General features: G+C 36.8%; 1 protein-coding gene across 8 annotated transcripts in view; it reads left to right on the top strand.

Moving 5' to 3' along the window:
* The window catches only part of TAF1 (TATA-box binding protein associated factor 1), an 81,824-nt gene that overhangs the window by 48,149 nt on the left and 21,119 nt on the right, over positions 1 to 12,556 (top strand). Inside the window, exon 33 of one of the 8 annotated variants that reach the window (XM_030305423.1) lies at positions 3,163 to 3,504. The exons of the other annotated variants lie outside the window; for them this stretch is intronic. Coding sequence (XP_030161283.1) covers positions 3,163 to 3,188 — 26 coding nt within the window. The 3' untranslated portion in view covers positions 3,189 to 3,504. Of the gene's footprint in view, positions 1 to 3,162; positions 3,505 to 12,556 lie in introns of those variants that run through there. 8 annotated transcript variants of the gene reach the window in all.

A 12,556-nucleotide genomic window follows, 5' to 3' on the forward strand; every position in this document is an offset into this window, starting at 1 on the left:
GGGAAAACAGAAGAGAGTAAAGACCTGGAAACCCAAGAGGAGGAGAATGGCCAACAGGTCAGGTGCTACAGAGAAGACCAAAAAGGGTGGTTGTTAGAAGAGTTGTTTCAGTGAGGTGGTAGAATCAAAGCCAGACTGCAGAGGATATGAATGAATGGAAAGTGAGGAAATAGAAACAGAAATTTGCCTATGAAGGGAAGAGGGAAGACTGTAATCAGTATGTGGAAGGGGATGAAAACATTTGGACAAGGGACCTTTGTATAGGTGAAAAAAAAAGAAAATTAAGGTTATGACAGGAGGTCCTTATAGAAGGTGGGAAGATACACACTGAGAAAGTTTCTGCCCAGTAGCCTCTTATTTTTTCTACTAAGTAGGAAACAGGGTCGTTTGCTGACAGTGGGTGAAGTGATGGGAGAAGGAATTTGAAGAGAAGTGTTGATAAGGGTTTGAATCATCTGTTGTAGGAAACTTGAAAAGTAGCTGACTAGGGACATTTTAGAACTGTTGAGGAGCCTTCAAGGGTCCAGCTGATGTTGGAGACCATTCATTTTTATAGTAGCAGCAGTTGGCACAGTTGTGTAATTGTTGGGGAACTGGGAAGGCAGATGATAGATTTGATTCAGGATTCAGATTTTTTTTTCTAGATGTGTTGGGAAGATTGGGAACTGAAGGTGTCAGCAAGGAAAAAAAGTTGAAGTTCGAGCTTCTCAAACTTTGTCACCAGAAGACCCTTTATAGCAGCACATTTATTATGTTTTATCTCTAAAAGTTAATCAGATTTTGCATTTGACTTATCTGTTTTCACATGTTTCATTCACATTTCTTACCAAATTATTTTATATCATCCCCCTACATCTATCTTCAAGTACAATTACTGATGAAGGGAGATATACCATATTATATACATGTTACCTTATTTTTTATTTTTTCTAATTTTTAAGTTTATTTATTTTGGTGGGGGAGGAACAGAGAGAATCTCAAGCTGGCTCTGCACTGCCAGCACAGAGCCCGATGTGGGGCCCAAACCCACAAAACAGTGAGATAATGCCCTGAGCTGGAACCAAGTTGGATGCCCAACCAACCAAACCACCCAGGCTCAATTACCTTATTTTTTAAAGCACGGGAGCTGATGAGGGAGGAAACTAAAGCCAAGAGAGGCTTGATAGATTGGGAAATAGGAATTAATGAGCTTATAAGTTTCCTTGAGGTCAGAGAGAATAAAAAAACTGGACAGATAAAAGGCTGTGATAAGAAAGTGGGATATTGGAATTGAAACTTTCAGAAGTGAATCTGTTTTCAGTAAAGATAGCATTCTGTATATAGCCTTGGATATGTTTGGCTAGAGTGGAGGTGCGAACCTTTGGCATGAAATTTACAAGGATTTTGGGTGGATAGTACATGAGGACATTAGAGTAACCTACTATGATGGGGAAGGATTTGGAGCCAAGAGGAAGACTCTGCTGCCAGGTGTGTAGGTCCTTGGTGAATGTGAGTGAGTTTGTGATGGTGAGTAGAGCTCTCAAACTCAGGTGGCCTGCAGGGGTCAGGCAAGTAATGTAAATGAGTGTAGTAGGCCAGGTGTGGATTGTAGTGAACTAAAAGAGTACATATTCCATCTAAAGAGGCATGTACTTCATTTGATTGTTGTCCTAAGGAAATGAGCATATAATACAATGTTGCTAGGTAATCTTAATTTTTCAAGAGAAGCTGAAAATGTGGATTTTTGTGTGCGACATTTCCCAATTTTTATGTATTTGCAAATAATTTAAAATTGTTTTAAATAATTCTCTGGGCCAAACAAAAACATCTATTTGTAGGCTAAGTCTGGCTCCAAGACAGCTGGTTTTCAACCTCTGGCATAGTAGAGAACAAGTCTGAAAATAGGGGAGATTTTTTTCCCATGGGGGAGTAAATAAGGATTTGGCAGCAGTAGTGAACAGTCTAGAAAGCTGACTTTTCCCCCTCTGAAACCAATGGATAAGAGTATAAGAATCTTCCGAGTAGGGCTGTGAGGGTTAGTGGTGTCATGTGATACAAAATGTGACATCTTTTGTACTAAAAGGACATCAGTCATCTAGTTGAAGACCACTTACAAGGTGTTTCCTACTATCAGGTACCATACACCAAATAATACTTTTATTTAAAATTTTGTTGGTTTGGTATGATTTCAACATGCTTCTGTTTTTAATTAATAGTAATAGAGTCCATGAGGGTCTATTCCCTAAAAAATTTACTAACCACGGTTAGTAGAATGGTATATCTAGTTAACATTATCTTGACTCTTTCCATTCAGATCCTTCACACATAATATCACACTACATATAAGCATATTTTTGTAGCATTTTATATAACTTTATCACCTTATCCTATATTATCGTGTGTGTGTGTGTGTGTGTGTGTGTGTGTGTGTGTGTATAATATGCGTATATAAGGTATATAGCCACGCTGAGGTTAGGGTTATTAGGGGACAAGTAACACTACATATAAAACTGCACCTGGAAGGGTACAGGACATGTCAGAGGACTGTCTAGTAGTTAAGCAGTGGTGATGGACTACACCTTAATAATAGAGATCAAGCCCTTAGGCCTTCCACGTGCCATGTAGGTACTGAATCAACCTCAGAGCCTCTCTTTCTGTTCAAGTAATATTTGAAAAGAGTATTAATAATCAGGGAAACCCAAAACTTGGGATTGGAGCTATTTGTGGTAGTCTCAGAAGGCATACAGCACTCCATGTCTGTGAAAGAAGAGGGGCATGTAGATCAAGAAATCCCTTCTGGGGGCACCTGGGTGGCTTAGCCGGTTGAGTGTCCAATTTTGACTCAGGTCATAATCTCACAGCTCATGAGTTCGGGCCCTGTGTCGGGCTCTGTGCTGACAGCTCGGAGCCTGGATCCTGCTTCGGATTCTGTGTCTCCCTCTCTCTGCCCCTCCCCCACTTGCATGCACACACGTACACATGCACGTTCTCTCTCAATAATAAACAAACATTAAAAAAAAGAAATCCCTTCTGAGAAACACAACCCAAACTTGTATAAAACTGTAAGGTCCTAAGTTGTTGATAGAGGTGTTAGTACTTAGTGTTCGGTTGAATTTGAAGTGAACTGCATAGTCTGTTCCAGTAGGTGATGCCAAGCTATTCATGATATTTCTTTTCCCAAAGAATTTCCTAGCAAGTTACTCCTCTAGTGCTCTCCAAACCAAAAATCAACTCTGATGAGAAGCCATCTTCAGGGTAGGCCTAGGATAAGTGGATCCTGTGTCCTAAAACCTGAGACCCTGAAGTTTTAGAATGCTCAGTGGGACCCTACAACCTAGGTAAGATATAAGATAACTTTACAAAAAACAAAAACAAAAAAACCCCACAAACACCTGGGAAGGTTTTCTTTCTACTTTTGTTTAACTCCCAACCCTGTGTGAGCTCTGATAGTTCTGTTTATAGGACCCTTTGTGGAATCTCATCCTATACATATGGAGGTTAGTATTCAGCCAAAGACTCAAGGGAGCCTCTTTGCAGATCTTAACTTATTTTTCTGTGGAGCTCCCTCCTCTCTGGTTCTACCCTGCAATTTCCAGCTATCTTCACCTCAGAAACCAATATTCGTCTCTGTCGCCTTGTGAGACTGCTGTGCCTTGTGTGGGTAGAAAGTAGAAAGCCACGGCCAATCATAGAGCCCACCTCCTTTATTTCGCTTCTCCCAGCGATCATAGTCCCACACTTCCTGTTGGTCAGTGTTTGAAAACAGTAGTTTCATAGCAGGCCACTAGCAGTTCTTCCATCTGGAAGGTCTTTTAATTTTGTTTGTGGTGTTTTCTGACATAGAGAAACTTACTTTTTTAAATTGATGTGTAATTAATATACAGTGTTATATTAGTTTCAGGTATACAATATGATTCAAACAGTTCCATACGTTCTTAGGGCTTATCAAGATAAGTGTGCTCTGTAATCCCCATCACTCCATCCCCAAACCCCTCTCCTCTGGCGACCACCAGTTTGCTCTCTGTATTTAAGAGTCTGTTTGTTTGTGTCTTTTTTCTTTGTTCTTTTGTTTCTTAAGTTCCACATATGAGTGAAATCATATGGTGTTTGTCTTTCCCTGACTGACTTGTTTGCCTTAGCGTTATACTCTCTAGTGCCGTCCATGTCGTTTCAAATGACAGGATTTCACTCTTTTTGAGGGCTGAATACTATTCCATTGTATCTATATACTACCGTCTCATTTATCTATCTATGGATGGACACTTGGGTTGCTTCCATATCTTGGCTATTCTAAATAATGCTGCAATAAACAGGGGTGCATGTATCTTTTCAAATTCATGTTTTCATTTTCTTTGGGGTCAATAGACACATGAAAAGACATTACTAAACCTGATGTTTCCCTGATGGAAATGCAAATCAAAACCACAATGAAATATCACCTTACACATGTCAGAATATCTAAAATCAAAAACATAAAAAATATCAAGTATGTTGGTGAGGATACGGAGGAAAAGGAACCTTCATGCACTGTTGGTAGGAATGCCAATTGGTGCAGTCGTTGTGGAAACAGTAATGGGGTTTCCTCAAAAAATGAAAATAGAATTATCATATGATCCAGTAATTCCACTACTAGGTATGTACCCAGAGAAAATGAGAAACTTCATTTTTATGTAGTTATATTTTTCAGTCTTTTCCTTTAGGATTTTTATCTTTGGTATACTTGTTTAAAAGATCTCCCCTACCCCTAAGATACCCAACTGTATTCTCTTCTAATACATATCATATTTTAAATTTTTGAATGTTTATTGACTTAAAAAAATAGATTCTATGGTATAAGGTAAATATCTAACTTACTTTCTTTTCCAAATGATTAGCCAAAGGGTCCTAAGTTCTATTTATGGAATAGTCTATCCTTTCCTACTAAATGAAATGATACCTTTATCATATGCTGAATTCTTATGTATTCTTGAACCTATTTGGAGATTTTCTATTGTCTTTGTTTGTCTAATCTGCACTATTACACCAGATAGTATCACTGTGATCATCACTCAGACTTTATAATTTTAAATTCCTTGTCTTTCTTGGCTCAATTATTAAAGAAACTCCAAGATAATTTTTGTTAGATTCTAACTTGACCCCAAGTAAATAAATAGTATTGAAATCTTATTTAATGTATGGATTAAGTTGGAGAGCGTGTGTATCTTTATAATACTACATTTCTGTTTCTTCATTTATTCACATTCTTTTTACTCCCTCAACAAAGGCTTCTAGTTTTCTTTAGATAATTTCTAGGTATCTTTAATTTATTCGCACACATATATTTTATAGTTTTTGTTGCTATTGAGCATCTTTTTGTTGTTGTTAAGTTTATTCCTAGGCAATTTAAAAGTTTTGCTGCTATTGTACATATGCTGTTTTTCCCCTAACTGCTTATTAATTCTGAAGTTTTCAGTCAGTTTGAATATGAGTAGATGATTCAGTATTATTCATAGGTTAATACAATGCTTAGTATTTATATTTCCATATACTAGTTTCTAAGTCTGTCCTATGAAACTACTCTGTAAAGTTTGGCCAGTAATAAATAAATAGGTTCTTTTTTATCTGTCAATGACCTTCCTTAGATTGGGGCAAGATATAAATATTCCTATGTGAAGGTTAAGTCTCTCACATCATTGAAGAGAATAAAATCACTCTCAACCCTGCTTCAGCCTCTTGCTGCCTTTCTTGCTCTTCCTCTTCTTCACAGCCGGACTTCGGTTTTGTTTTTGGTTTTTGTTTTTGTTTTTATTGTGGTAAAATGTACACAACATAAAAATCTTGCCTTTTAAACCATTTTTAGATGTACAGTTCAGTGGCATTCAGTATGTTCAAAATGTCGTGCAACCATCACTGCTACCCGTCTCCAGAACTTTTTCATCATCCCAAACAGAAACTCTATATCCATTAAACAATAATCCTGTTCTCTCCTTCCCTCAGCCCTTGGCAACTTCTGTTCTACTTTCTGTCTGTGAATTTGCCTCTACCAGGTACTTCATGTAAGGTAAATCAGTACATAGAATACTTGCCCTTTTGTGTCTGGCTTATTTCATCAAGGTTCATCCATGTTGTGTAGCATGATCACTTTTTTTTAATGAGTACGTAACGTTTTTCTCCTTTTCTTTACCTACCATTCATGCCTCATTCAGCCTTAATCTGGCTTCTGCCTGTCCAACATACCAAGTGAATAGGATCACATGATTGCCAGATACAGCTGGCACTTTTTAGTCGTTTTCTTGGCATCACCCCAGTATTGGACATCACTGATCATTCCTTTCTTGAAACTATTATAATCATTGGCTTCGTAACTTTTTAAAAATGTTTTATTTATTTTTGAGAGAGATCGAGAGAGAGACAGAGTATGAGCGGGGGAGAGGCAGAGAGAGAGGGAGACACAGAATCTGAAGCAGGCTCCAGGCTCCAAGCTGTCAGCACAGAGCCCAACGCGGGGCTCAAACTCGTGAACTGCAAGATCATGATGTGAGCCGAAATCGGACACTTAACCAACTGAGCCACCCAGGCACCCCGTGTATTATAATCATTGACTTCACAACTTTTAGCCTTTATATTCCTCCTACCTGTTAGATCATTCCTTTACCATCTCCTTTGCTGAATGTTCCTCTGCCTGTTCTCTAACTTCAACAGCCACCTCTTTCCTGATAAATCTCAGTTTTATTCTGAGTGAAGGTCTGTGTACCCATCCCCCTGCTGAACGTTTCCGCTTGGATGTCCCAGTGGAACTTCAGACATCCCTCACACTGAACGTTCTTCTATCCTTCTCTATTCTAGCTGTTCTCCCTTCATCCTTTATTCAACTCAGTCCTTCACTATTTCCAGTCTGGGTTTAATGGGGGCACTAGTGTCACCCAGTAGCTGCACCTAGAAACCTCAGGGTTATTTTTAATTCTTTCCCTTGAAGAATTCTCCAACTTCCAATATATCAGTAAAGCCCTCATTGTATTTTGCCTGGAGTATAACAGCAAATAGTTACCTGGCTAACGTTCCAGCCTCTAGACTTATTAACCTAGCATTGACATTCTTGTCAGATGGACATCTTTTTTAAAAGATAAAAAAAATTTATTTTTTATAAAAGGTCAAACAATATGGAAATATATAAAATTTAAAAATTAAAGCTTCTGCCTACCCTCCTAACCCCGTCTGCCATAGTTTGACAGTAAAACAGAGATAACCATTTTAGCATATATCTTTATATATCTTTTCCATGCTTTTTTTTCTTCCATGCTTTTTTTTCTGTACTTACACAAAGCAGGTTTAATAAATTACACATAGTTTTTAAAAATTTATTTTTATAAGAATTGCCATTTTTACAAAGAATTATTTTGTAAGTTGCTCTTTGCTAGTAAATATATTGTGATTTTTTTGAAATAATTTTAGATTCAAGAAATTACAAAAATAGTACAGAGCCCCGTGTACCCTTCACTCAGCTTCTGCCAGTGGTGACATCTTACATAACTTTAGTTCATTATCAAAATCAGGAAATTGGTTTGGTACATTACCATTAACTAGGTTTCAGACCTTATTCAGTTTGCACTTAAAAAAATCTATATTGTGTGTGTATGTACAGTCCCATGTAGTTTTACACCGTCATGTAGCCACTACTGTTCTATTACTACCAGAAAACTCCCCAATGCTACCTCTTTGTATCTGCATCCCCCTACATGCACCTACCACTGTCTTGTCCCTTGGCAACCTCTTATCTATTCTTCATCTTTATAGTTTGGACATTTGAGCATGTTAACATAAAAAATAACACTTTTTGAGATTGACTTTTTTCACTAAGCTTATTTCCCTTGAGATCTCTTTTAATTGTTGTATGTATCAGTAGTTCATTTCTCCAAATTGCTGAGTAGTGTTCCATTGTGCCACAGTTTGTTCAACCATTCACTCATTGAAAGACAGGTTTCCCGTATTTTGTATTGTAAATAAAGCTGCTGTGAACATTTGTGTACAGGGTTTTAGGTTTTGTATTTTCATTTCCCAGGGATAAATGCCCAAGAGGATGATGGTAAACATATGTTTAGGTTTGTAAGAAACTGCCAAACTCTTTTCCAGTGTGTCTGTACCATTTTGCATTCACAAGCAATATATGAATGATCTCTTTAGTATTTAGTATGATCACTGTTTTTTTTTTTTTTCATTTTAGTCATTCCTTAATTTCACTGAGGTTTTACTTTGCCTTTCCCTAATGGCTGTTGATGTTAAACATCTTTTCATATGCTTATGTGCCATCCATATATTTTCTTTGTTGAGGTATCTATTCATTTCTTTGCCCCAGTTTTAATTGTTCTGTTTTCTTATTAATAAGTTTTGAGGGCTCTTTATATATTTTAGGTACTTGCTCTTTATTAAATGTAAGACTTTAAAAATTTGCATTTTTAAAAATAAAACCAAAATTTTTTTGAAGTATAGTTGACATGTTCTGTTAGTTTCAGGTTTATAACATAGTGACTCAATTCTATACATTACACAGTGCTCACCATGATAAGTGTGTAGTCACCACCTCTCATCGTAGAACGTTATTAAATATTATTGACTGTATTCCCGATGCTATACTTTTTATCCCTGTGACTTATTTATAACTGAGTGTTGGCAAAGATGTGGAGAGAAAAGAACGCTCATGCAGTGTTAGTGGGAATTTAATTGGTGCAACCACTGTGGAAAACAGTAAGGAGGTTTTTCGAAAAGTTAAAAATAGAAATACCATAGAATCCAGTAATTCCACTGCTGGGTATTTACCCAAAGAAAATGAAAACACTAATTTGAAAAGACACATGGACCCCTGTGTTTCCTGCAGTGTTGTTTACAATAGCCAAGGTATGGAAGCAACCTAAAGTACCCATCAGTAGATGAATGGATCAAGTTAGATGTACGATTGACAAAGATTTTTCTCCCAGTCTGTGTCGTCTCAGTCTTTTGACACTATCTTTGGAAGAATAGAAATGTTTAATTTTAATGAAGTCCAATTTGTCAATTTTTTTCTTTTATGGAGTACACTTCTGGTATAACTCTAAGAAGTCTGCTTAACCCCAGGTCACAAAGATTTTCTCTCATATTTTCTTTTCAAAGTTTGTAGTATCAGTGTTTCACATCTAAATCCATAATCCACTTTGAATTAACTTTTGTATGTGATAAGAGGTTTTGGTTGAGTTTCATTTTGTTTTGTCTGTAGATGTTCACTTGTTCCATTTCATTTGTTGAGAAGGCTATCCTTTCTCCATTGAATTGCTTTCCTTTCTCCATTGAATTGCTTTGAGCACCTTTATTAAGAATCAGTTGAGTGGGGCGCCTGGGTGGCGCAGTCGGTTAAGCGTCCGACATCAGCCAGGTCACGATCTCGCGGTCCGTGAGTTCGAGCCCCGCGTCGGGCTCTGGGCTGATGGCTTGGAGCCTGGAGCCTGTTTCCGATTCTGTGTCTCCCTCTCTCTCTGCCCCTCCCCCGTTCATGCTCTGTCTCTCTCTGTCCCAAAAATAAATAAAAAACGTTGAAAAAAAAAAAAAAAGAAAGAAAAAGAATCAGTTGAGTGTGTGGGTCTATTTCTGGATTTATTTTTTTTAAGTTTATTTATTTTGAGAGAGAGACAGAGAGAGTGCTGTTTAGGGACAGAGAAAGAGGGAGAGAGAATCCCAAGCAGGCTCTGCACTGTCAGCATAGAACTCAATGTGGGGCTCAAACTCACAAACTGCGAGTTCATGACCTGAGCCAAAACCAAGAGTCGGCCACTTAACTGACTGAACCACCCAGGTCCCCCTATTTCTGCATTTATTTTGTTCCATTGATCTATGTATCTGTCCCTCTGCGTTGTACCATGATTACTGTAGCTATATATATATATTATATATATATATTATATATAATATATATATTATATTATATATATTATATATATTATATATTATATATATAATATATATAACATATATACATATGTTATATATATAATTATATATAATATATATTTATATATAATTATATATAATATGTATATATATAATTATATATAATATGTATAATATATGTATACATATGTATATGTATATATATGTTATATATATTATATAAATATAACATATATATAATATATATGTATATATATGTTATATATATAATGTATATATATACACACGTCCACACACACACATACATACACACACACATATATATATAGTAAGTCTTGTCATCAGGTAGATTAATTCCTCTCACTTTATTCCTTTTTTTAATTTTATTTTTTAAAATTTACATCCAAATTAGCATATAGTGCAACAATGATTTCAGGAGTAGATTCCTTAGTGCCCCTTACCCATTTAGCCCATCCCTCCTCTCACAACCCCTCCAGTAACCCTCTGTTTGTTCTCCATATTTATGAGTCTCATCCGTTTTGTCCCCCTCCCTGTTTTTATATTATTTTTGTTTCCCTTCCTTTATGTTAATCTGTTTTGTCTCTTAAACTCCTCATATGACTGAAGTCATACGATTTTTGTCTTTCTCTGACTAATTTCACTTAGCATAATACCCTCTAGTTCCATCCACGTAGTTGCAAATGGCAAGATTTCATTCATTTTGATTGCTGAGTAACACTTCATTGTATATATATATGCCACATCTTCTTTATCCATTCATCCATCAATGGACATGTAGGCTCTTTCCATACTTTAGCTATTGTTGATACTGCGGCTATAAACATGGGGGTGCATGTGTCCCTTTGAAACAGCACACCTGTATCCCTTGGATAAATGCCTAGTAATGCAGTTGCTGGGTCATAGGGTAGTTCTATTTTTAGTTTTTTGAGGAACCTCCATACTGTTTTCCAGAGTGGCTGCACCAGCTTGCATTCCCATATTTTTTTTTTTTTAATGAAAGGGAAGTTTGTGTTTATGTTCAACAAGTAAAAGGAATGAGGTAAAATATTTAATTCATATTCCAGTAGATTGAATTGTAGGAGACCTTACAATATATTATGTAACGGGTCAGTATTAACTATTTAAAATAATAAAGATTTACATCAGTTTAATAACTTCAGACAGGTTATTTTTTTTAATACATTATAGGCAAACATGAGGTACCTAGAATGGTCTCAAGACATCACCTTAGGGATGGGGAGACTGTCTTGGAAATGGACATGAGGAGCCTCCAGAAATCTCCCCCAGTTCCAGGGCCATACTTGCAAAGTGGTGAGAGAGAACCAAATGCCCCCTTAGAGGGCTGTGGACATAAATCCTAAGGGAGTGGAGGCCAGGGAAAACTTGGGTACAGGTAGTTGCAGAAGTTTCTGGAAATAAGCAGGAAAGGTTGAAGACCTGCATGCTTTGCTGATGTCTGATAACAGCCTAGGGAGCTCTAGCTTTACCAGTGAATAAATTTGTTTGATCATTTTATATACTGTTTCCTTTCATGTCATCTTTCTCTTGTCCTGTTCAGCTTCTTCTCTTCAGTGTATACTCCTGTTCATAAGCTGAAATTCTTACTCTTGCTCTATTTCTTATTTTTTGTTAATCATTGACAGTTTCCTACTGCTCATTTTATTAACCACACCATCACTGTTTCCTCTGTTATCTCTTCTGTTCAGACTCCTGTATCTTTCATTTATAATCTGCCTTCACAAATAGATTTTTAATCCTGTTTCCTCTTGTCTTCATCCCTAATGTGTGTGTATTTTTTGTCTTCTCTATCATCTTGATGTTCATTGCCTTCTATTCCTTATCCAATTCATTCGTCATTTATTCAGGTTTTTATTTTTCTACCTTCCAGTATTTAAATCCTTTTTTTCTCTTTCCAAATTAATTACTTTCCCTTATTCATCTATTAATGTTTCCACTCTAAAATATTTTGAAAATTATTCTATTTTAATAATATTCAAGGATATTCGTACTTTTTCTCTTTATTATTTCAGGGGCGCCTGGGTGGCGCAGTCGGTTAAGCGTCCGACTTCAGCCAGGTCACGATCTCGCGGTCCGGGAGTTCGAGCCCCGCGTCAGGCTCTGGGCTGATGGCTCAGAGCCTGGAGCCTGTTTCCGATTCTGTGTCTCCCTCTCTCTCTGCCCCTCCCCCGTTCATGCTCTGTCTCTCTCTGTCCCAAAAATAAATAAACGTTGAAAAAAAAAATTAAAAAAAAAAATGAATCTCGAATGCCTTAAGGTTAAAGTAATCTTCTGAGAGTCAGCTGGGTCCCCACAATCCTATCTAATTGTTCTGGTAGCAGTTTCTTACTTAGAAAACCAATGCTTCTAAATGAAAACTTCTTTTTTCTTGATTTCCTAAAATCCCTAATTTAATGCTTTCTCATTCTTGACATATATCCTAATATATTTTCTATTTCTTGTTAGGATTAACTTTTCCCATAATTCTTTTTGCACCTGTGCCTTTTTTTTATTTGCACAATTTTCTTTAGGTTCTTGACTGCCCTCACTTGCTTTCTTTTTGTCTTTTCCTGCTCATTCTGTTCAGCTCATTTCCTGGCTGAGATGGCACTACCTTTGTTCTCTCCTGTTCTGTTCTGTTTCTAGTTGCACTTGTACCTTCACA

This window comes from Lynx canadensis, chromosome X (genome assembly GCF_007474595.2).
Source record: "Lynx canadensis isolate LIC74 chromosome X, mLynCan4.pri.v2, whole genome shotgun sequence".
Lineage (NCBI taxonomy): Eukaryota > Metazoa > Chordata > Mammalia > Carnivora > Felidae > Lynx > Lynx canadensis.